General features: G+C 33.5%; 1 protein-coding gene and 1 pseudogene across 1 annotated transcript; one reads left to right on the forward strand and one right to left on the reverse strand.

The window, feature by feature from the left end:
• Positions 1-19,948: 19,948 nt before the first annotated feature.
• LOC145637003 (uncharacterized) lies at positions 19,949-23,320 on the forward strand (annotated as a pseudogene).
• Positions 23,321-26,115: 2,795 nt separating this feature from the next.
• LOC145637004 (uncharacterized) lies at positions 26,116-26,658 on the reverse strand. The gene has a single exon (XM_081688526.1). The coding sequence runs from the start codon at positions 26,656-26,658 to the stop codon at positions 26,116-26,118; it is 543 nt and encodes a 180-aa protein (XP_081544652.1).
• Positions 26,659-26,907: the final 249 nt, after the last annotated feature.

A 26,907-nucleotide genomic window follows, 5' to 3' on the forward strand; every position in this document is an offset into this window, starting at 1 on the left:
AAGATTGTGGAGGTTGTCACCGAGATTTGAGAAGGGCGGTTCCTGATGGGGCGGTCTTCGGCGACTTTTGCTACGATTGGGAAGGTTGTCGCTATGATTCAAGAAAAAGAAGCTCTTTGTTCAGAGACGCGTGGACACATCCAAAAAAAGCTCTATTTTTCAGAGACGCGTGAACATCAAAACAGAAAGATGGCGTTCCATAGATTGTGAAAGGTTTTCAACAACAGCAATGCAATAGCAATAAATCAGTTACCTTTCACAGATGTATGCTCGACGGTGCAAGATACGTGTTTCTTAACTCTTTTATCTGTTTAAAATAACGCTAGTTTGCAGGTATCGACGTTACAAGAGTGATTTAGGATCGCAGAACGTTCTGAATCATTCTCCGTCCCTATCGATACTTTGACTTTCGTTTTCGAAACTTGCGTTTCTCAAAACTCACTCAAAGTGGGGGCTTCTGCAGACACCCATTTTTGTCTCCCCAAAACCAAACCCGATGATGAGTACCTTTCACGTCGAATCATAATCAAATGAAGTTACAGTGTGGAAAGTCTAGTGTTGCGGTTTAGCTTTTAATTTCTTTCTTTCTCTCTGTTTTTTGAAAACCTATTTTAAGAAAAAATCCAATCTAGTTCGGTTTGGTCCATATCAAGGGTCCAATAATGGTGTAGTTCGATGGGACTTGAAAAGAGCTTTCCAACGATATATTATAAGCCAAATTCCGATGAATAATGAGGAAGTTATGGCCAAATTACTAAACTAAACCCGGTTTGATCTGTATATGCGGCCCGATGATCTAGAGGAGGGCCTAATATTGATTTATCATTCCAAATGCAGTTAGAATTGATTTTAGTCTTCTAGATTCTTCTAGAAGGTTCTTTTCATTCCTAATTCAATTAGCATTGATAAATTGACTTTGGTTGACTTTTTAGAGTTTTAATCAGAATAAAAGAAGTGTTTTTAAGGAAAATACGATTTTGCCATTCTATACGGCTAAATTTTATCAAAATTAAGAAAACGCGTGAAAACGGCTATTAGCGCCTGACGCCAGTTATTAGCGCCTGGCGCTAAGGCTTGGCGCCTGGCGCTAATGTCCAGCGTCTAGCGCTAATCGAGTTTTATTCTCGTCGAAACTCTAATTCATTTTTCTATCCGTTTGTCTGATTTTCTCTATAGATAGCCTCCTAAAACCTCCGTTTTTAATCATGAATTTCCATCAATTCTTCTCATCAAGAATTTCTTGATTCTCTCTCTTTCTTTCTAAACCAACCCTTTTACAAACACAAATCCTCATACATTAGCACTAGACATACCTAGAATTATTCGAATTTGCCTTCGCCTAAGACGTGAAAGGTTTTAATTTCTGAGGGTTTGGTCCTAAATCTCTCTTTCAATTATTATTTAATTTAATGGTTTGATTTATTATTTTCCTTGAAGTTACTAACGTGTGTAATTTGTTATTAGAAAGAGGTACGAGGCATCCAAGTAAGTGCTTTAATTGTTAATTGATATAATGATATAGAAATCATGTCTAGGTTGTTATTATGATTCCTAGTATCATGTTAGGATGCTTGATGTTTTGAATGACAACAATGATTCCTAGTATTATGTTTAGGGAAAAGGTTATAATATCAAATATGCATATTATGATTCCTGTGATGCTTCCTATTTTCTTTCCTAATATTCATGTTAGTATCATGTTAGGGTTAAAGCTTTGATTTTTATTGTTTAGTGACATGCTAGGGTTTGTTATTAATCTTGTTAGTATCATGCCTAGGATCTTGCTATTATTATGCTTTAATATGATTATTATGATGATTATTATAATTATTATTATTATGATTATTATTATGTTGCTTGATTATATTTATTGTTATTGTTTGATCACACCTTTTATGCATGTTTAAAGGGAATTTGTACTTGTAATCACGCTTAATAAGATAATTAATAATCTTGTTTAGGGTTTATATGATTATAATTCAAGTGATCGCCAATAATAGATTTATTTGTGCATTAATATTCAACTAACATAGATAAACAGGTTTAGGGTATGTTTGCATGTTAGTTAGAAAGCGCACATGAATACGATCAGAATAAAGTAGAGGCCTATTATTAGGGCAGGTTCAATCTCTTTTAGGTTGGATTTGTACCTTCATCCCCGAATTACCAGTCATGGTTCCAGACCTATTGGAGTTGACGATCTCCTGGATCGTTAAGGGGTGTAACCTTCACCTCGTGAACGGTTTACAAGTCCCTAAAACTTGTTGGCGACTTTTTTGCTCTATCTTCTTTCCCTTTGGACGCCACCATGCTTTAGTGTATGATCACAGTGGGGTTCAAGTTTGGGGTATTGCTTGAAATATTCCCTACAATAGTCCCTAAACTTTTTTCTAGAAAACACCTAAAGTGGTGGAAGAGGGACTAAAAATGCACAAAAAAGTTAACAGGGACTAAAAGTGCACAAATACGAAAGTTTAGGGATTGTATTTTACCTTTACTCATGATACGTCGGTATAAGTAGATGCCGTATTTGGATAAAAATCTAAAATGTTAGGATAATTGAAAGCAAAGCTTGGTTTATTATTCCACCATCATATGATATTTATACAAGCTATTGCCTTGAGCCATAAGGATCAAAATCTATCAAACCTAGGAAGTTTATCATACTTGCCTAAGATAATACTAACAATATAGCAAATAAATATCCTTGTCAATCAATAAGATATTCACTAAGATACTCTATTATCTTTTCCTAATACACCGTACCCCTCTAGTTGGAGTACTTGAATCAAAGACACCCAACTTGCTAAGGAGATAATCAAACTGTTGTTTGCCCAAGGCCTTCGTAAAAATATCAGCTAGTTGTTCATTTGTGTGCACATGAGACGTGGAAATTAAACCATCTTGTATAGCTTCACGCACAAAGTGACAATCAACTTCAATATGTTTTGTGCGCTCATGGAACACTGGGTTTTGTGCAATGTGAATAGCCGCTTGACTGTCACAGTAGATGGGTATAGCACGTGGATGTTGAACACCAAGATTTTAAAGCAACGCTTTTATCCGCTTCATTTGGACCGATATTCCGCTTTAGTAGAAGACGTAGCAACCGTGGCTTGCTTCTTTGCCTTCCAAGCAATTGGGCAGTGTCCCAGGAAGACCAACCACCATGACAGAGAATGCCTAGTTAGGGGGCAGGCTGCCCAATCCGAGTCGCACCAGCCTCGGAGAGTAAGATCGCCATCTACTCGTAATTAAATGCCTTTGCCATGGGTACTCTTTAAGTATCGCACAAATCTCATAACAACATCCCAATGCTCTTGTTGGGGTGCTTTCATAAACTGAGAAAGAAAATGCACCGAGTATGTTAAATCTGGGCGTGTAAAAGCCAAGTACACCAAGCGCCCTACCAACCTTCGGTATGGTTCTATATCTGTAAGAAACGGACCAGTTGCACGAGCTAAATGATGGTTTTGCTCCATTGGGGTATTAGCCAGTTTGGACCTCATTAAACCTGTTTCCGAGATTATATCTAGAGCATATTTTCGTTGACATAAAAACAACCCCATAGTACTTCTAGCAACTTCAATGCCTAAAAAATATTTGAGAACTCCCAAATCCTTCATATGAAAACAAGTACTCAAATATTGTTTAAATAATTTGAGAGCATGAGAATTGTTACCAGCCACAATTAAATCATCAACCTAAACAAGAACGTTGAGTTGAATAGACCCCTTGGTATAAGTAAACAAGGAGTAATCCGAGTATGATAGGAGAAAACCATATTTTTTCGAAGCCGTAATAAGCTTGGCAAACCAACACCGAGGAGCTTGTTTGAGGCCATATAAAGATTTTTCGAGACAACAAACTAGACCCGGTTCATCAGTGGTAAAACCTGGAGGAAGTTTCATGTACACTTCCTCATATAAATCACCATGGAGGGAAGGCATTGTGGACATCCATTTGATGTAATTCCCAATTCTTCAAGGCGGCTGTAGCAAGAAATGCACAAACAGTTGTCATCTTGACCACCAGGGCAAAGGTCTCATCATAGTATATGCCTTCGGTTTAATGATTACCAAAGAAAACCAAGCGAGCTTTTAATCTCTCGATACTCCCATCAGAGTTGTATTTTATTTTGTACAACCATTGACTACCAAGGGCCTTCTTTTCAGGAGGCAATTTCTCCAATGTCCACGTGCCATTGGTCTCAAGAGCACGCATTTAATCTTTCATGGCCATCTTCCAACCTTCATCTTGCATTGCTTCTTTAAATGACCATGGCTCTTTTCCTGCAGAGACTGCTGCAATAAAATTTCGATGCCTTGTAGAAAATTTATCACAACTAACATAATGTGTTATAGGATAAGGCATACCTGAAGGAGGAGTAGCAATTTGACCGGGTGATGTAGCGGATGGACTATTATGAGTAACATGAGTGTTAGTAACAAAGTCTCGAAATTTTTTGGATGGGAATTTTTGTCGATATCCTCGGCCCATCAAATCAGCAGCCATGACATCCTCATGCACCTCATCGTATGTAGGATCCATAGCAGGGGAGTGAGGAGAGTCAACAGCCCGGTGTGTCGTGGGACTAGCTGGCGGAGTGGCAGCAGGTGGCTGCTGTTGCGGCTGACCCTCGTCATCCTCCTCAAGAGTGGTGAAAAAATTCAAATCACCCCCTATATCAACACTAGCATCCATATGATCCATTGCAACCTCAATATTAGTGGCTTTATAATCTAAACAAGGGTATACATCCTCATAAAACCGTACATCCCTTGACACAAAGAACTCCTTTTTATCTAAGTCAAATAAATACCAACCCTTTTTCCCAAAAGGGTTCCCAACTAAGACACATTTACAGCTACGACTCACAAATTTATCACGCTTTGCCTTTTGATTATGGGCAAAACACAAGGAACCAAACACACACAATTCATTAAGTAAGGGTGGGTTGCCAAATAACAACTCATACGGGGTTTTGTTGTCTAAGAGAACTGATGGAGTGCGGTTTATAATGTGAGCTGTCGCAAGGGCACACTCCCCCCAGAAATAAATTGGTAACCCCCCTGAAACCGAAGGGCACGAGCAACATTAAGTATGTGTTGGTGTTTTCTCTCAACCCTCCCATTTTGTTGTGGGGTACCTACACAAGAAGTTTGGAAAAGTATACCTTGTGCCAAGAAATAGTTTTTCATAGAAAAAAATTCAGTGCCATTGTCACTCCGCACTATTTTTATTTTTTTAGAGAATTGTCTATCAATCATGGCTATAAAGGACATAAGCATCTTGTAAACTTCAGTTTTATCAACCAATAAGTATATCCAAACAACACGAGAATAATCATCTACTAAAGTAAAAAAATAGTGAGCACCACAAGATAAGGGTTCTGTGTAAGGCCCCCATAAATCACAATGAACTATTTTAAAAATACGAGATGCTTTATTTTCACTCAACGGAAATTTATCTCTGGTGTGTTTAGAATGATGACACACCTCACAATCTTCATTTAAATGACCCCTAGAATTTCTAAGAAAAGGAAGTAGCTTTATAACTTTCTCGGAAGGGTGGCCTAATCTACGATGCCAAAGCTTCAAGATGGAGGAGTCTTCAACTGATACTGCCGCAAGAGATGCCTTTTCCCAAAAATAGTATAGTTCATCCTTGAGGTCACCCATGCCAATCACCTCCCTCGTGCGTTGGTCCTGTATAGTACATATATTAAAGTTAGTTATGACATCACAATGTGTGGTAGAGCACAATTGTGAGACCGAAATCAAGCTACTATTTAATTTAGGAACAAAAAGAACATTATGGAGAGTAATGTTATCATTGAGGTGGACAACTCTCTCCTTCATAGCAACCACATTCTGACCATCAGACCGACATTGCAAGGAGGTACATCACGTACATCCAACAAGCAAGAAAGATTATCAGTCACATGATAAGAACAACTGTTATCAATAATCCACTTACCATTCACAAGATGAGATGGTGGTGGAGTGTTACCCATGACGGCCATGACAGCCTGCCACTGCTCGGCATAAAGATGTGGAAATTGAGCAGGGGAGGCAGGCGAATAGCCTAGAACGCCGGGGTCAGGTGGGGCAGCAGCAGTTGGCGTAGCATTGGCCTTGACAGTGGTGCCACGCCCTCGACCAAACGAAGACTGAGCACCATTGTTGCGCCTTGTAGTCCCTTCCTTCGAACCAAATTTTTCAGTGTACCAAGAGGGAACATCGTGCTTGTCAAAGCAGGTGGTAATATCATGGCCTGACTTTTGACAATAAGTGCAGATCAAGGCTGCCCTTTCTGCTCATGAAAGTCGCGGCTTGACCTTGCTCTCCGTTCGAACCATAAATCCAACCACTTCAGGAGGTTCTTCCTTGATGCTAGCAATTCCTCAAACGCGTTCTTCCTGAGCGATTGTTTGGAATGCCCTGTTTAATGACGGTAAAGGGTCTTGAGATAACAATGTAGAGCGCAAGGCTACATAATAATCATAGTAGAGGCTAAGAAGGAACTGTTGCAAACGATCTTGTAGACATCCAAATGTGTCTCCCCAAAACCAAACCCAGTGATGAATACCTTTCATGTCATTTGATTATCGAACAAAGCGAAAGTGTGAAAAGTCTAGTGATGAGGATGTTTTTATTAAAATATCTCTTCTTTCTGTTTTTGAAAATATTTCTTTTCTTACACTATTTATGAAAAACGTGCATTCCAATTTAGTTTGGTCCATGATATGGGTCCAATAATAGTGTAGTTGGATAGGGATTGAAAAGACCTTTTCAACAATATATTATAAGCCCGATTCTGATGAATAATGAGGAAGTTATGGCCTAAATACTAAACTGGGTCCGGTTTGGTTTTTATATGCGGCCCAATGATCTAGAGGAAGGCCTATTATTAATTATCATTTCTAAAGCTATTAGGATTGATTATACTATTCTAGAATACTCTAGAAGGTTCTTCTAAATCCTAATGGAGTTAGGATTGATAATTATGTTTCAAAGAGTTTGAAATTGAATAAAACTACTCCTTTTGAGAATCCTTGTTTTGTACGAAATGGAATATGTTCAGGTTTTATTTTCGTGCCTCATAATCTTTATCCAAATCTTATATGGTTGGATAGATCTTGAAATTATCTTTCCAATAATATATTATAATATTAAATTCGAGCTATAACAAAAAAGATATGAATGGAATATGAAACTCTATCCAAAACTGATAACCTTCCACTATTTCGGATATATCTTTTTATCTACAAAAGATTTTAATCTGATTCTAATTGGTTTGAAAATTAGACTTCAAGATCTATCTAACGACATATTATATGACTTATTTGGACTTTTGGATCAAAAGATATGATAAAAACAAAATCCGCAAAATTTGTCTTGCAGCGCCGGACGACATGCCTGTCGCCTGGCGACAACTGGCGACAAGTCATGTTGTTGGCGACAGCGTCGTGTTTTATTCTTTTCGAAAATATAATTCTTTTTTATCATATTTGGCTGATTTTCTTTATAAATAGCGTCCATAGACCTCCGTTTTTAAATCATCAATTCTTCTCACCAATTCTGACTAACTCTCATCAAGAATTTCTTGATTCTCTCTCTCTTTCTAAACTAGTCTTTTACAAAACACAATTCCTTATACACTGGCACTAGACATACCTAGCCAAGTTTGAAGTTTCCTTTGCCCTAGACATGAAAGGTGTGCTATTTCTTAGGGTTTGGTCCCAAATCTAGTCTAAACTTTCTTAATCTCTATTTCAATTATTTAACGGGTTTTTCACCTTACGCCCCTGAGTTTTTTGTTTATTCACCATATACTCCTAAAATTTTTTAAATTCATCATATATTTCCGAGTTTTCATAAAAATACACCACATATCCTTGATGACTAATTATTGTTAATTTTGTCAATCATTTGATGCTTGAATTTTGTAAAGAAAGATAATATTGAATTGGCTTACAAGCTGTTGATTAAAAAGTTGTTGCTTACAAGTTGTTAATGATACTATTGAATTGGCTTAAGATAAGCAAAGTTTGAGTTTGGGTATTGTTTATTCTTCCAGCTCATAATTGAAAAGATGTCAGAGGAAGTCTCTACCCGGGAGTCGCTAAAACGTGTAAGGGATGATGACGAAGATACAGAGTTTATTGTCGTAGTTATAGGTTTTATTATGATAGTAGTAGGTGCATGTTATGGTCAAAAGTATAGGCTTAAGGAGGTAACATGGAATGAGCATGAGCGTGCCTTAACTAGAGCTACTTGGATGAACACTTTAAAAAATGATAGGATTTGTCGAGAGCAATTAAGGCTTGACATAAGTTGTTTTAATAAATTATGTCATATATTGCAAACTAAGGGAGGTTTAAAGACAACAAGAAATATCACGGTAAAAGAGATACACTACAACATAAACGAGCAAAAGCAATGGTCAAATGCAACGGTTAAAGCTAATACAACGGTCTAATGCAACGGTGATAGCTAATGCAATGGTTCAATGCAACGGATAAAACTAATGCAACGTTTTTGTAAGCTATTGCAACGTTCCTAACATAACCGTTGCATCAGCCTATCAAATGCAACGGAATTTTAGGCTACTGCAACGGTCCAAAAATGACCGTTGCACTAGGTGCTAAAATGTGAAAATTTAAAAACGCGCCTTGTTTCCCGCTCCCATTATTTTATCGAAAATTTGAATCGTTATTCGGCGGGACATCATTATTTTTTGAAATAAATTCTTACCATGTACATACTCTTAATGTTTATCCTCTACTCTCTTTCTCTCTCCATATCTGTCTTGTCTCTCTCTCTCTCTCTTCAAGCTCCAAACTTCCAACATCAAGCTTCAAATACTTTCAATTATCATATCTTTTTTGTAAGTTTATGTTTTGTGAAATTTATTTCTTTAATTTTTTCATATTTGAAGTATTAATATGTTTAGTACAATTTTACTTAATTTTTGTTTATAATTATTGACATGCTAATTTTTTTTTATAATTAGCTATTACTAACCAATGAATATTTAGGTAATGCCTTGTTGTATTTAATTATTTTATAGTTAATTTATGTTGGTCATGATATATAGTTCTTTTCAAGTCCTTACTATTTCATTCAATTCTTCTACTTCTATTAATTATGTTTTTAGAATATTTTTCTCTTGGGGATTTTGTTTCATTTGCTCATCAGTTTTTAGATTATTATTTATGGGTGTTTCTAAATTTAAGTGTTATTTTTGGGTTTGTGGTTTTATTTAATTTTTTGACATTTAAATTAATTATATAGGCTTGGTTGGTATCAACATACCATTGTACTATGACAAATATGTATTATTACCTTCTCTAACAAATTTATCTAATAAGAAATTCAACTAACTTTTATTTTAATGTAGAGTGATGTGATTAAATGATTTTATTCTCTAATGTAATTAGTTGTTTGTTTTATGTATATAGGTACATGGCGATATGATGATGAACAACATGGTGTATATCAAGGAGGAAGAATGGTGATGGGATTATTGTGACAATATTGTTGGACAATTAGATACATATAAAATTAGGTTGAACTATTTAGATAAATATTTTGGGTATGGAATTGTTTGCAAAGTCAAATATCAATGTAAAATTACTTAATGTATATATACATATTTCTAGAGGAAAAATAAAATGGTTGTTATATAATTTTGTTTACATTATTTGTTCTTTGTAGTTTTATTAATTATTTTATTTACTACGTGCATTAAATAATAATAATAATAATAATAATAATAATAATAATAATAATGCAGCGGTTCTATAGAAAGTAATGAGTGTTGCACTAGAACTAAAAGACCATTGCATTAGGTATGCTACAACGGTCCGTAGGAATTCTTCCTGAGCGATTGTTTGGAATGCCCTGTTTAATGACGGTAAAGGGTCTTGAGATAACAATGTAGAGCGCAAGGCTACATAATAATCATAGTAGAGGCTAAGAAGGAACTGTTGCAAACGATCTTGTAGACATCCAAATGTGTCTCCCCAAAACCAAACCCAGTGATGAATACCTTTCATGTCATTTGATTATCGAACAAAGCGAAAGTGTGAAAAGTCTAGTGATGAGGATGTTTTTATTAAAATATCTCTTCTTTCTGTTTTTGAAAATATTTCTTTTCTTACACTATTTATGAAAAACGTGCATTCCAATTTAGTTTGGTCCATGATATGGGTCCAATAATAGTGTAGTTGGATAGGGATTGAAAAGACCTTTTCAACAATATATTATAAGCCCGATTCTGATGAATAATGAGGAAGTTATGGCCTAAATACTAAACTGGGTCCGGTTTGGTTTTTATATGCGGCCCAATGATCTAGAGGAAGGCCTATTATTAATTATCATTTCTAAAGCTATTAGGATTGATTATACTATTCTAGAATACTCTAGAAGGTTCTTCTAAATCCTAATGGAGTTAGGATTGATAATTATGTTTCAAAGAGTTTGAAATTGAATAAAACTACTCCTTTTGAGAATCCTTGTTTTGTACGAAATGGAATATGTTCAGGTTTTATTTTCGTGCCTCATAATCTTTATCCAAATCTTATATGGTTGGATAGATCTTGAAATTATCTTTCCAATAATATATTATAATATTAAATTCGAGCTATAACAAAAAAGATATGAATGGAATATGAAACTCTATCCAAAACTGATAACCTTCCACTATTTCGGATATATCTTTTTATCTACAAAAGATTTTAATCTGATTCTAATTGGTTTGAAAATTAGACTTCAAGATCTATCTAACGACATATTATATGACTTATTTGGACTTTTGGATCAAAAGATATGATAAAAACAAAATCCGCAAAATTTGTCTTGCAGCGCCGGACGACATGCCTGTCGCCTGGCGACAACTGGCGACAAGTCATGTTGTTGGCGACAGCGTCGTGTTTTATTCTTTTCGAAAATATAATTCTTTTTTATCATATTTGGCTGATTTTCTTTATAAATAGCGTCCATAGACCTCCGTTTTTAAATCATCAATTCTTCTCACCAATTCTGACTAACTCTCATCAAGAATTTCTTGATTCTCTCTCTCTTTCTAAACTAGTCTTTTACAAAACACAATTCCTTATACACTGGCACTAGACATACCTAGCCAAGTTTGAAGTTTCCTTTGCCCTAGACATGAAAGGTGTGCTATTTCTTAGGGTTTGGTCCCAAATCTAGTCTAAACTTTCTTAATCTCTATTTCAATTATTTAACGGGTTTTTCACCTTACGCCCCTGAGTTTTTTGTTTATTCACCATATACTCCTAAAATTTTTTAAATTCATCATATATTTCCGAGTTTTCATAAAAATACACCACATATCCTTGATGACTAATTATTGTTAATTTTGTCAATCATTTGATGCTTGAATTTTGTAAAGAAAGATAATATTGAATTGGCTTACAAGCTGTTGATTAAAAAGTTGTTGCTTACAAGTTGTTAATGATACTATTGAATTGGCTTAAGATAAGCAAAGTTTGAGTTTGGGTATTGTTTATTCTTCCAGCTCATAATTGAAAAGATGTCAGAGGAAGTCTCTACCCGGGAGTCGCTAAAACGTGTAAGGGATGATGACGAAGATACAGAGTTTATTGTCGTAGTTATAGGTTTTATTATGATAGTAGTAGGTGCATGTTATGGTCAAAAGTATAGGCTTAAGGAGGTAACATGGAATGAGCATGAGCGTGCCTTAACTAGAGCTACTTGGATGAACACTTTAAAAAATGATAGGATTTGTCGAGAGCAATTAAGGCTTGACATAAGTTGTTTTAATAAATTATGTCATATATTGCAAACTAAGGGAGGTTTAAAGACAACAAGAAATATCACGGTAAAAGAGATACACTACAACATAAACGAGCAAAAGCAATGGTCAAATGCAACGGTTAAAGCTAATACAACGGTCTAATGCAACGGTGATAGCTAATGCAATGGTTCAATGCAACGGATAAAACTAATGCAACGTTTTTGTAAGCTATTGCAACGTTCCTAACATAACCGTTGCATCAGCCTATCAAATGCAACGGAATTTTAGGCTACTGCAACGGTCCAAAAATGACCGTTGCACTAGGTGCTAAAATGTGAAAATTTAAAAACGCGCCTTGTTTCCCGCTCCCATTATTTTATCGAAAATTTGAATCGTTATTCGGCGGGACATCATTATTTTTTGAAATAAATTCTTACCATGTACATACTCTTAATGTTTATCCTCTACTCTCTTTCTCTCTCCATATCTGTCTTGTCTCTCTCTCTCTCTCTTCAAGCTCCAAACTTCCAACATCAAGCTTCAAATACTTTCAATTATCATATCTTTTTTGTAAGTTTATGTTTTGTGAAATTTATTTCTTTAATTTTTTCATATTTGAAGTATTAATATGTTTAGTACAATTTTACTTAATTTTTGTTTATAATTATTGACATGCTAATTTTTTTTTATAATTAGCTATTACTAACCAATGAATATTTAGGTAATGCCTTGTTGTATTTAATTATTTTATAGTTAATTTATGTTGGTCATGATATATAGTTCTTTTCAAGTCCTTACTATTTCATTCAATTCTTCTACTTCTATTAATTATGTTTTTAGAATATTTTTCTCTTGGGGATTTTGTTTCATTTGCTCATCAGTTTTTAGATTATTATTTATGGGTGTTTCTAAATTTAAGTGTTATTTTTGGGTTTGTGGTTTTATTTAATTTTTTGACATTTAAATTAATTATATAGGCTTGGTTGGTATCAACATACCATTGTACTATGACAAATATGTATTATTACCTTCTCTAACAAATTTATCTAATAAGAAATTCAACTAACTTTTATTTTAATGTAGAGTGATGTGATTAAATGATTTTATTCTCTAATGTAATTAGTTGTTTGTTTTATGTATATAGGTACATGGCGATATGATGATGAACAACATGGTGTATATCAAGGAGGAAGAATGGTGATGGGATTATTGTGACAATATTGTTGGACAATTAGATACATATAAAATTAGGTTGAACTATTTAGATAAATATTTTGGGTATGGAATTGTTTGCAAAGTCAAATATCAATGTAAAATTACTTAATGTATATATACATATTTCTAGAGGAAAAATAAAATGGTTGTTATATAATTTTGTTTACATTATTTGTTCTTTGTAGTTTTATTAATTATTTTATTTACTACGTGCATTAAATAATAATAATAATAATAATAATAATAATAATAATAATAATAATAATAATAATAATAATAATAATAATAATAATAATAATAATAATAATAATGCAGCGGTTCTATAGAAAGTAATGAGTGTTGCACTAGAACTAAAAGACCATTGCATTAGGTATGCTACAACGGTCCGTAGGAATTCTTCCTGAGCGATTGTTTGGAATGCCCTGTTTAATGACGGTAAAGGGTCTTGAGATAACAATGTAGAGCGCAAGGCTACATAATAATCATAGTAGAGGCTAAGAAGGAACTGTTGCAAACGATCTTGTAGACATCCAAATGTGTCTCCCCAAAACCAAACCCAGTGATGAATACCTTTCATGTCATTTGATTATCGAACAAAGCGAAAGTGTGAAAAGTCTAGTGATGAGGATGTTTTTATTAAAATATCTCTTCTTTCTGTTTTTGAAAATATTTCTTTTCTTACACTATTTATGAAAAACGTGCATTCCAATTTAGTTTGGTCCATGATATGGGTCCAATAATAGTGTAGTTGGATAGGGATTGAAAAGACCTTTTCAACAATATATTATAAGCCCGATTCTGATGAATAATGAGGAAGTTATGGCCTAAATACTAAACTGGGTCCGGTTTGGTTTTTATATGCGGCCCAATGATCTAGAGGAAGGCCTATTATTAATTATCATTTCTAAAGCTATTAGGATTGATTATACTATTCTAGAATACTCTAGAAGGTTCTTCTAAATCCTAATGGAGTTAGGATTGATAATTATGTTTCAAAGAGTTTGAAATTGAATAAAACTACTCCTTTTGAGAATCCTTGTTTTGTACGAAATGGAATATGTTCAGGTTTTATTTTCGTGCCTCATAATCTTTATCCAAATCTTATATGGTTGGATAGATCTTGAAATTATCTTTCCAATAATATATTATAATATTAAATTCGAGCTATAACAAAAAAGATATGAATGGAATATGAAACTCTATCCAAAACTGATAACCTTCCACTATTTCGGATATATCTTTTTATCTACAAAAGATTTTAATCTGATTCTAATTGGTTTGAAAATTAGACTTCAAGATCTATCTAACGACATATTATATGACTTATTTGGACTTTTGGATCAAAAGATATGATAAAAACAAAATCCGCAAAATTTGTCTTGCAGCGCCGGACGACATGCCTGTCGCCTGGCGACAACTGGCGACAAGTCATGTTGTTGGCGACAGCGTCGTGTTTTATTCTTTTCGAAAATATAATTCTTTTTTATCATATTTGGCTGATTTTCTTTATAAATAGCGTCCATAGACCTCCGTTTTTAAATCATCAATTCTTCTCACCAATTCTGACTAACTCTCATCAAGAATTTCTTGATTCTCTCTCTCTTTCTAAACTAGTCTTTTACAAAACACAATTCCTTATACACTGGCACTAGACATACCTAGCCAAGTTTGAAGTTTCCTTTGCCCTAGACATGAAAGGTGTGCTATTTCTTAGGGTTTGGTCCCAAATCTAGTCTAAACTTTCTTAATCTCTATTTCAATTATTTAACGGGTTTTTCACCTTACGCCCCTGAGTTTTTTGTTTATTCACCATATACTCCTAAAATTTTTTAAATTCATCATATATTTCCGAGTTTTCATAAAAATACACCACATATCCTTGATGACTAATTATTGTTAATTTTGTCAATCATTTGATGCTTGAATTTTGTAAAGAAAGATAATATTGAATTGGCTTACAAGCTGTTGATTAAAAAGTTGTTGCTTACAAGTTGTTAATGATACTATTGAATTGGCTTAAGATAAGCAAAGTTTGAGTTTGGGTATTGTTTATTCTTCCAGCTCATAATTGAAAAGATGTCAGAGGAAGTCTCTACCCGGGAGTCGCTAAAACGTGTAAGGGATGATGACGAAGATACAGAGTTTATTGTCGTAGTTATAGGTTTTATTATGATAGTAGTAGGTGCATGTTATGGTCAAAAGTATAGGCTTAAGGAGGTAACATGGAATGAGCATGAGCGTGCCTTAACTAGAGCTACTTGGATGAACACTTTAAAAAATGATAGGATTTGTCGAGAGCAATTAAGGCTTGACATAAGTTGTTTTAATAAATTATGTCATATATTGCAAACTAAGGGAGGTTTAAAGACAACAAGAAATATCACGGTAAAAGAGATACACTACAACATAAACGAGCAAAAGCAATGGTCAAATGCAACGGTTAAAGCTAATACAACGGTCTAATGCAACGGTGATAGCTAATGCAATGGTTCAATGCAACGGATAAAACTAATGCAACGTTTTTGTAAGCTATTGCAACGTTCCTAACATAACCGTTGCATCAGCCTATCAAATGCAACGGAATTTTAGGCTACTGCAACGGTCCAAAAATGACCGTTGCACTAGGTGCTAAAATGTGAAAATTTAAAAACGCGCCTTGTTTCCCGCTCCCATTATTTTATCGAAAATTTGAATCGTTATTCGGCGGGACATCATTATTTTTTGAAATAAATTCTTACCATGTACATACTCTTAATGTTTATCCTCTACTCTCTTTCTCTCTCCATATCTGTCTTGTCTCTCTCTCTCTCTCTTCAAGCTCCAAACTTCCAACATCAAGCTTCAAATACTTTCAATTATCATATCTTTTTTGTAAGTTTATGTTTTGTGAAATTTATTTCTTTAATTTTTTCATATTTGAAGTATTAATATGTTTAGTACAATTTTACTTAATTTTTGTTTATAATTATTGACATGCTAATTTTTTTTTATAATTAGCTATTACTAACCAATGAATATTTAGGTAATGCCTTGTTGTATTTAATTATTTTATAGTTAATTTATGTTGGTCATGATATATAGTTCTTTTCAAGTCCTTACTATTTCATTCAATTCTTCTACTTCTATTAATTATGTTTTTAGAATATTTTTCTCTTGGGGATTTTGTTTCATTTGCTCATCAGTTTTTAGATTATTATTTATGGGTGTTTCTAAATTTAAGTGTTATTTTTGGGTTTGTGGTTTTATTTAATTTTTTGACATTTAAATTAATTATATAGGCTTGGTTGGTATCAACATACCATTGTACTATGACAAATATGTATTATTACCTTCTCTAACAAATTTATCTAATAAGAAATTCAACTAACTTTTATTTTAATGTAGAGTGATGTGATTAAATGATTTTATTCTCTAATGTAATTAGTTGTTTGTTTTATGTATATAGGTACATGGCGATATGATGATGAACAACATGGTGTATATCAAGGAGGAAGAATGGTGATGGGATTATTGTGACAATATTGTTGGACAATTAGATACATATAAAATTAGGTTGAACTATTTAGATAAATATTTTGGGTATGGAATTGTTTGCAAAGTCAAATATCAATGTAAAATTACTTAATGTATATATACATATTTCTAGAGGAAAAATAAAATGGTTGTTATATAATTTTGTTTACATTATTTGTTCTTTGTAGTTTTATTAATTATTTTATTTACTACGTGCATTAAATAATAATAATAATAATAATAATAATAATAATAATAATAATAATAATAATAATAATAATAATAATAATAATAATAATAATAATAATAATGCAGCGGTTCTATAGAAAGTAATGAGTGTTGCACTAGAACTAAAAGACCATTGCATTAGGTATGCTACAACGGTCCGTAGGAATTCTTCCTGAGCGATTGTTTGGAATGCCCTGTTTAATGACGGTAAAGGGTCTTGAGATAACAATGTAGAGCGCAAGGCTACATAATAATCATAGTAGAGGCTAAGAAGGAACTGTTGCAAACGATCTTGTAGACATCCAAATGTGTCTCCCCAAAACCAAACCCAGTGATGAATACCTTTCATGTCATTTGATTATCGAACAAAGCGAAAGTGTGAAAAGTCTAGTGATGAGGATGTTTTTATTAAAATATCTCTTCTTTCTGTTTTTGAAAATATTTCTTTTCTTACACTATTTATGAAAAACGTGCATTCCAATTTAGTTTGGTCCATGATATGGGTCCAATAATAGTGTAGTTGGATAGGGATTGAAAAGACCTTTTCAACAATATATTATAAGCCCGATTCTGATGAATAATGAGGAAGTTATGGCCTAAATACTAAACTGGGTCCGGTTTGGTTTTTATATGCGGCCCAATGATCTAGAGGAAGGCCTATTATTAATTATCATTTCTAAAGCTATTAGGATTGATTATACTATTTTAGAATACTCTAGAAGGTTCTTCTAAATCCTAATGGAGTTAGGATTGATAATTATGTTTCAAAGAGTTTGAAATTGAATAAAACTACTCCTTTTGAGAATCCTTGTTTTGTACGAAATGGAATATGTTCAGGTTTTATTTTCGTGCCTCATAATCTTTATCCAAATCTTATATGGTTGGATAGATCTTGAAATTATCTTTCCAATAATATATTATAATATTAAATTCGAGCTATAACAAAAAAGATATGAATGGAATATGAAACTCTATCCAAAACTGATAACCTTCCACTATTTCGGATATATCTTTTTATCTACAAAAGATTTTAATCTGATTCTAATTGGTTTGAAAATTAGACTTCAAGATCTATCTAACGACATATTATATGACTTATTTGGACTTTTGGATCAAAAGATATGATAAAAACAAAATCCGCAAAATTTGTCTTGCAGCGCCGGACGACATGCCTGTCGCCTGGCGACAACTGGCGACAAGTCATGTTGTTGGCGACAGCGTCGTGTTTTATTCTTTTCGAAAATCTAATTCTTTTTTATCATATTTTGCTGATTTTCTTTATAAATAGCGTCCATAGACCTCCGTTTTTAAATCATCAATTCTTCTCACCAATTCTGACTAACTCTCATCAAGAATTTCTTGATTCTCTCTCTCTTTCTAAACTAGTCTTTTACAAAACACAATTCCTTATACACTGGCACTAGACATACCTAGCCAAGTTTGAAGTTTCCTTTGCCCTAGACATGAAAGGTGTGCTATTTCTTAGGGTTTGGTCCCAAATCTAGTCTAAACTTTCTTAATCTCTATTTCAATTATTTAACGGGTTTTTCACCTTACGCCCCTGAGTTTTTTGTTTATTCACCATATACTCCTAAAATTTTTTAAATTCATCATATATTTCCGAGTTTTCATAAAAATACACCACATATCCTTGATGACTAATTATTGTTAATTTTGTCAATCATTAGAGTTAATTATGAACCGAAACCACTCTAAATATATTTCCCAACCCCCGAAACCACCTACATTCCTTTTCCCACCCCCAAAACCATCATAAATTTCCTTTTCTCATCCTCAAAATCAATCATACGGATATGGTTATGAAGATTTGGAGTGGTTTTGGGGGTTGGAAAACGGAGATGAGTGGTTTGGTGATGAGGGGGGGAGATATAAGGTGATTTCGAGGTATAATTAATCAAATTCTACTCAGATTATCTTATTCTTATTATGGGTATGTAGTGAATTTTTGTAACAACGTAGGGGTATATGGTGAATTTGAAAATTTTCATGGGTATATGATGAATAAACAAAAAACTCAGGGGTATGTAGTGAAAAAATCGATTATTTAATTTAATTGTTTGTTTTATTATTTTCCTAGAAGTTACTAACGCGTGTATTTTGTTATTAGAAAGAGATACGAGGCATCCAAGTAAGTACTTTAATTGATTTATTGTTATTATGATATAGGAATCATGTCTAGGTTGTTATTTTAATTCCTAGTATCATGCTAGGGTTTGTTATTAATCTTGTTAGTATCATGCCTAGGATCTTGCTTTTAATATTATGCTTTAACATGGTTATGATGATAATTATGATTATGATTATTATTGTGTCGAACTATATAATTAACGTAGTTTGTTGATTAGCAAATTGTTTCACGTAATTTGTTAATTTAATCCTTGCTCTCTCTCCTACCTCTCTCCTGTGCCGCCATTAGAGAAGCTGAAGTCAAGCTTTTTCTCTATCTCCAATTTCTTTCCTCAGGTATGCTCTATTTCTCTCCGATTTGTTGCTTAATCCTATAATCTAATGCTCAGATTATTGTAGTTTATTAGTTGCAATTCTAACCCTAATTTCTGTAATTTGATGAGATTTGTCAATTTAATCAACCCTAATTTTTGCAATTTGATGAGAAATAGCACTGATGGCTGCGATTGTATTATTGATCCAAAATATGATTGAATTCTTGAAAACCTATCAAAAGCTCTTAAAACAAAGCTAAATTCCAGCCATGTAACTCGGATTTGAATCGAACACTGAAATTGATCTGACAAGCCGTTTTTTATGCTGTAAAACAGATGTGTTGGTATTAAAGCGTTGTAGTTTGGTCTTTTGAGTGACATTGGGGATTAATGGAGGTTTAACATTGCTTGACTTTGGAACTAGATGTATTTCAAGGAAACAAGTAACTCTTACCTAAATAGCACTGAGTTTGATTTGCATGTTTTTTTTTCGTGATTTGTGTTGATAGTTTAATTAAATAGCACTGCTTTGATTAAATAGGGTGGTTGTTCGATTTTATAGCTGCCTTTGTTGAATGATTTGATGCTTGAATTTTGTAAAGAAAGATAATATTGAATTGGCTTACAAGCTGTTGATTAAAAAGTTGTTGCTTACAAGTTGTTAATGATACTATTGAATTGGCTTAAGATAAGCAAAGTTTGAGTTTGGGTATTGTTTATTCTTCCAGCTCATAATTGAAAAGATGTCAGAGGAAGTCTCTACCCGGGAGTCGCTAAAACGTGTAAGGGATGATGACGAAGATACAGAGTTTATTGTCGTAGTTATAGGTTTTATTATGATAGTAGTAGGTGCATGTTATGGTCAAAAGTATAGGCTTAAGGAGGTAACATGGAATGAGCATGAGCGTGCCTTAACTAGAGCTACTTGGATGAACACTTTAAAAAATGATAGGATTTGTCGAGAGCAATTAAGGCTTGACATAAGTTGTTTTAATAAATTATGTCATATATTGCAAACTAAGGGAGGTTTAAAGACAACAAGAAATGTCACGGTAAAAGAGATACACTACAACATAAACGAGCAAAAGCAATGGTCAAATGCAACGGTTAAAGCTAATACAACGGTCTAATGCAACGGTGATAGCTAATGCAATGGTTCAATGCAACGGATAAAACTAATGCAACGTTTTTGTAAGCTATTGCAACGTTCCTAACATAACCGTTGCATCAGCCTATCAAATGCAACGGAATTTTAGGCTACTGCAACGGTCCAAAAATGACCGTTGCACTAGGTGCTAAAATGTGAAAATTTAAAAACGCGCCTTGTTTCCCGCTCCCATTATTTTATCGAAAATTTGAATCGTTATTCGGCGGGACATCATTATTTTTTGAAATAAATTCTTACCATGTACATACTCTTAATGTTTATCCTCTACTCTCTTTCTCTCTCCATATCTGTCTTGTCTCTCTCTCTCTCTCTTCAAGCTCCAAACTTCCAACATCAAGCTTCAAATACTTTCAATTATCATATCTTTTTTGTAAGTTTATGTTTTGTGAAATTTATTTCTTTAATTTTTTCATATTTGAAGTATTAATATGTTTAGTACAATTTTACTTAATTTTTGTTTATAATTATTGACATGCTAATTTTTTTTTATAATTAGCTATTACTAACCAATGAATATTTAGGTAATGCCTTGTTGTATTTAATTATTTTATAGTTAATTTATGTTGGTCATGATATATAGTTCTTTTCAAGTCCTTACTATTTCATTCAATTCTTCTACTTCTATTAATTATGTTTTTAGAATATTTTTCTCTTGGGGATTTTGTTTCATTTGCTCATCAGTTTTTAGATTATTATTTATGGGTGTTTCTAAATTTAAGTGTTATTTTTGGGTTTGTGGTTTTATTTAATTTTTTGACATTTAAATTAATTATATAGGCTTGGTTGGTATCAACATACCATTGTACTATGACAAATATGTATTATTACCTTCTCTAACAAATTTATCTAATAAGAAATTCAACTAACTTTTATTTTAATGTAGAGTGATGTGATTAAATGATTTTATTCTCTAATGTAATTAGTTGTTTGTTTTATGTATATAGGTACATGGCGATATGATGATGAACAACATGGTGTATATCAAGGAGGAAGAATGGTGATGGGATTATTGTGACAATATTGTTGGACAATTAGATACATATAAAATTAGGTTGAACTATTTAGATAAATATTTTGGGTATGGAATTGTTTGCAAAGTCAAATATCAATGTAAAATTACTTAATGTATATATACATATTTCTAGAGGAAAAATAAAATGGTTGTTATATAATTTTGTTTACATTATTTGTTCTTTGTAGTTTTATTAATTATTTTATTTACTACGTGCATTAAATAATAATAATAATAATAATAATAATAATAATAATAATAATAATAATAATAATAATAATAATAATAATAATAATGCAGCGGTTCTATAGAAAGTAATGAGTGTTGCACTAGAACTAAAAGACCATTGCATTAGGTATGCTACAACGGTCCGTAGGAATTCTAAAGAACCGTTGCATTAGGTTTTATTAACCGTTGCTTTAGGCCCTGATGCAACGGTCCATGGTTGATGGCATAGGACCATTGCATCAGGTAAAATGAACCATTGCATTAAACCTAATGCAATGGCCACAAATGCTACGGTCCTTTAACCGTTGCAATAGGTCTATAGCAACGGGTTTTTGCCCTATTGTAACGGTTTTTAGGGGTTGCATTTGCTCATTTATGTAGTAGTGATAGTTGCATTGTTTCTTCATATTCTTGCCCAAGATTTGAAAAATAGAACAATTCAAGCTATCTTTGCCCGTTCTGGAGAGACCATGAGTCGTTAATTCCATATAGTCCTCCAATCTATTTTGAAGATTGGAAAGTATTACATCAAGCAAGTTGACCAAACCACTAGTTTTGCCGAGGATAACAAGTGGAAATGGTTTGAGGTAAAATCAATATGACTTATAGCTTAAACGATATAAATTTCTTTTTATTAGCCTAAGTTATGTATTGTGAAATATAATGCTAGGGTGTTGTTGGAGCTCTTGATGGAACACACATTAAGATGACCGTCCCTATTGAGGATCGTCCTCGCTATCGAGATAGGAAAGGTGACCTTAGTACTAATGTCTTAGCGACTTGTGATTCTGATCTTCGTTTCACATATGTCTTACCTGGTTGGGAAGGGTCCGCATCAGATCCTCATGTGCTTCATGATGCATTAAGGAGGCCTAATGGGCTTAAAATACCAAGAAGTAAGAGTTTAGATTTTTTTTTTTCCTCATAACTTAGTAATTTTATATTGAATCTTATATGATTAATCTAATATTTGATAATGCAGACAAATACTTTCTTGTGGATTTGGGCTTTTCAAACTGTGAGGGATTTTTAGCTCCTTACAAAGGAACTCGTTATCATTTAAATTTGTGGCGGGGAAACACTCCAACAAATTATATGGAACTTTTCAATTTACGACATTCCTCTGCCCGAAACACTATTGAGAGGGCTTTTGGGTTGTTGAAGAAACGTTGGAGCATTCTTAGGGATCCTAGTTTTTTTGGGAAAAAGACTCAAATTAGGATAATTAATGCATGTTTCATCCTCCATAACTTTTTAAGAGAGGAAAAAATGGAAGAAATGACTCTTATGCAAGAGGTAGAACAAGATTTGTTAAATATGGAAGTAATCGATGTAGAAGAGGAAGAAGAAGAAGAAGACTATATTACCAGTGCTTGGTCAACAAAAGAGTGGAATGAGTTTAGGGATAGACTTGCCAAGAAGATGTTTAAAGAGTATCAAGGGAGGAGACTTCGAATTTTGACTACTTAATGAAATGGATAATAGGTGATTAATGGTTTTGATTTCTTAGGCTATATTTACTGTGGTTCTGTTGTTTCTTATCTATTTACTACTGCCATGTGCATTTTTTGCTATTAGGATGTACAAGTACTTTCTGTTTCTTTTATTCAGCCTAAACTGCTATGGACTCAGCTCACCCCTGTCAATGTAACAGTATAATTCAGAGAGTTACATGACTGCATATTATTGTTTTCATCACATTTTTATTTATTTAATTTTTTTTTTTTTTTTTTTTTTTTTTTTTTTTTTTTTTTTTATCTTGCCTGTATGCTAATGTTTACATTGTGATATTTAGGAACAATGACTTCTAAAAGACAAGGCAAACAACCTATGGGTCCTCCTAATAGAAGAGGATATGTTTCGTGGAATTCAAAAATGGATGAGATACTTACTTCTACATTGTTTGAGCAAATAAATGAAGGGAACAAGGGTGATGGAGATTTCAAGTCACAAGCATATCAAGCCGTGGTTGACAAGTTAAGGGCTGACTTGGGCATGTCTATAACTGTAGATCATGTTAGGAATCGGATTAAGGTTTGGAAGAAGCACTATTCCGTTATTACTGAAATTCGAACTAACACGAAGTTTAAATGGGATGAAAAAAAGAAGATGGTGGTGATCCCTGCAGAACAGCTTGCTGATTGGTATACGTACTGTACGGTATGCTTCATTTATTTCTTGTTTCATTGAATAGACTATAATATGAAATTTTATTATCTGTTTCAGCTTGTTGATTGTTAATTGTTCTGCTTCTAGGCTTGTTTAGGCTTATATGTTAATTTAGGCTTGTTTTATATGTTAATCTGAAATTCTAGGCTTGTTTACCGAACTGAAAACCTTCCTATTTTCCTTTGAACTGAGCCTCTAAAACATTGACCTTCTGCCTTAAAAATAACTTGCATATATTGCATAAGGATATCATTATCTCAGAAAAGCCAAATTGAATTTACAAGTTTCTCTTTTTAGTGCTAAGGATTACATGACATCTTGGCTTCTAACTCTTGTAATACAGTACTTATGAACCCTCTAGATTGATTGAGGGCCAAAATCAGTTTATGATAGACAAAATGCTGCTACTGATTATGGTACAATTGTACCAAGTAAGACCCCATTCCTGATAAACAACCGATGTGATTTCATTATTTATTGCTGTATTTTAAATTTTGTACTGACATTATAGTCATTCATGCTCATGTTAAGGTTGTAAGTGTGCTGGTGGAGCTTGCTCTCTTAACTTTAGATATGCCTAATGGTGCTGAACTGCTGACCTTCTAACCTAGAATCAAGAGGAGTCAGCATTTCCCATTGAATCCCATTGAATTTTGCAAAAAACTTGAGTGTGCTTCTATAACCGAGATAGTGGGATTGGAGTATAATATTTATAAAATGTCATTGGTATAGTATTTATGATCAGCTCTTCTGATGTACTTGTAATTAGAACTTGATCAGGAATGTTGCATTTCTTAGAAGTATATTCTTGATGGCTTGCTATGCCTCTCAGCAGTATATTAAAGACGCTGCATATCAGATTATAGTTTGTTATTGTGCTGCTTTTCTGATTATAGTTTGTCTTACATTGATGTTGATTATTGCTAATGTAGGATGCTCCCCAAGCCGCTGCATATCAAAATAAATTCATTGAGAATTGGGATGATATATGTACTTTGTTTGCTTCGGATAGAGCTACTGGTGAAGGAGCTGAGCAGCATGAAGAAGCTGCTGCAGCAATGGAGAATGAAAATGATAATGCAAGTACCTCCGAGGCTTCTTCCGGAGGATCAAACAAGAAGCTCAAAAGAGATCGTCTAGCAGATGCAATGAGCTGTTTTGCAGAGTCGTTTAAGGAGTATGTGAGCAGAGCGCAAGGGCCATCGAAGCCAACTTCACAGGAGATCTACGAGGTAGTCTCAAGTGTACTTGGGATCTCACGTCACCAAGTCCTACAAGTTGTGAAAAGGTTCATGAATGGGACGGTGGATGAGTTTGAAATGTTAAAAACTCTACCGGAAGTGGAAAAATTGGATTGGGTTTTATTATGTATTAATGATTAGTATTTTTATTTAGATGATTGTGAACTAAAACTACTAGCTAGATCTTGATATGTTGTCTTTTTGTTTAGAGTTTGTTGGAAAAATGTACCTTGGTTTAAAATTCAGAATTTGAAATTCCTTGTATTTCCAAACAGATATTAGAATTTGAAATTCAGGATTTGAAATTTCTTGTTTTGCCGAACAACTTTTAGAATTTGAAATCCAAAATTGTAAATTCTTAACTTTCCCAAAATGGGACTTGGAATTGAAATCTAGTAATTGAAATTTTAGAATTGAATTCAACTATTTGAAATGAAATAGGTGTATCCAAACACAACCTTACGTAATTTATTAATTTATGAATTATTTCATGTTATTTGTTAATTGACGGATAACTTATATATAATTTATTAATATCATGTTGCTTGATATATATTTATTGTTATTGCTTGATCACACCTTTTATGCATGTTTAAAGGGAATTTGTACTTGTAATCACGCTTAATAAGATGATTAATAATCTTGTTTAGGGTTAATATGATTATAATTCAAGTGATCGCCAATAATAGTTTTAGTTGTGCATTAATATTTAACCAACATAGATAAACAGGTTTAGGGTAAACCTAATGATTGTATGTTAGTCAGAAAGCGCACATGAATACGAGAAAAATAAAGTAGAGGCCTATTATTAGGAGAAGTATAATCTCTTTTAGATTGAATTTGTACCTTCATCTCCGAACTTCCTGTCTTGGTTCCAGACCTATTGGAGTTAACGATGTCTTTGATCGTTAAGGGGTGTAACCTTCACCCTGTAAACGGTTTACAAATTCCTAAAACTTGTTGGCGACTCTTTTGCTCTAGATTCCTTCCCTTTGGACGCCACCGTACTTTAGTGTATAATCACAGTGGGGTTCAAGTTTGGGGTAATGCTTGAAATATTCCCTACGGATCTCCTTTTCGCCTATTAGCGTGCTACCTCCTAATGTCACAAGTGCACTTGCTACACTTGCAGCTAATCAATGGTTCATGTTTATCAAGCTCATCCCATAGGACCGAAAGTTTGCTAAAGTAAACTGCTACGGACATAGATTTTGACTTCTCACATCTACTAATTCCGGATTTAATTTTTTGGATACGAGGGCCATTGACAAGGCCAAAGCGTTCGTGCAAGTCGTCCCATAGCTTCTTTACATTTTCATAGTTAGAGAGCATAGACCAGACTTCCGGATCAATTGTGTTCATGAGCCAAGACACAAGCATACAATGTATCATCACCCAATCATCCTTTGTGCAAGGTGAAACGAAGCTTGTGATAGTTCCATCCAAAAAATCGAATTTCCTTCGGGAAGACAACGCAATATAAATTGCATGAGACCAATCGTTAAAATTATCAAGTTTGAGTCTTTGAGAGGTTATGAAATCTCCTGGACGATCTTGAGGTCCAAGATAGAAAGGGGAATTAGGTTCAATTTTGAGAGGTGGTGGTGATGGAGGGGGGCCGTCTCCTCTAGTCATAGCTTACAGAAGAAAAAAAATTTAGAGATTAACATGCTCCGATACCATGTTAGGATAATTGCAATCAAAGTTTGGTTTATTATTCCACCATCATATGATATTTATACAAGCTATTTCCGTAAGCCACAAGGATTAAAACCTATCAAACCTAGGATGTTTATCATACTTGCCTAAGATAATACTAACAATATACAAATAAATATCCTTGTCAATCAATAAGATATTCACTAAGATACTCTATTATCTTTC

Source organism: Chenopodium album, chromosome 6 (assembly GCF_948465745.1).
Source record: "Chenopodium album chromosome 6, dcCheAlbu1.1, whole genome shotgun sequence".
In the NCBI taxonomy this organism is placed as follows: Eukaryota; Viridiplantae; Streptophyta; class Magnoliopsida; order Caryophyllales; family Amaranthaceae; genus Chenopodium; species Chenopodium album.

Excerpts from the sequence above, each read along its gene's own strand:
- LOC145637004 (XM_081688526.1), bottom strand. The coding sequence starts at position 26,658 with ATGACTAGAGGAGACGGCCCCCCTCCATCACCACCACCTCTCAAAATT.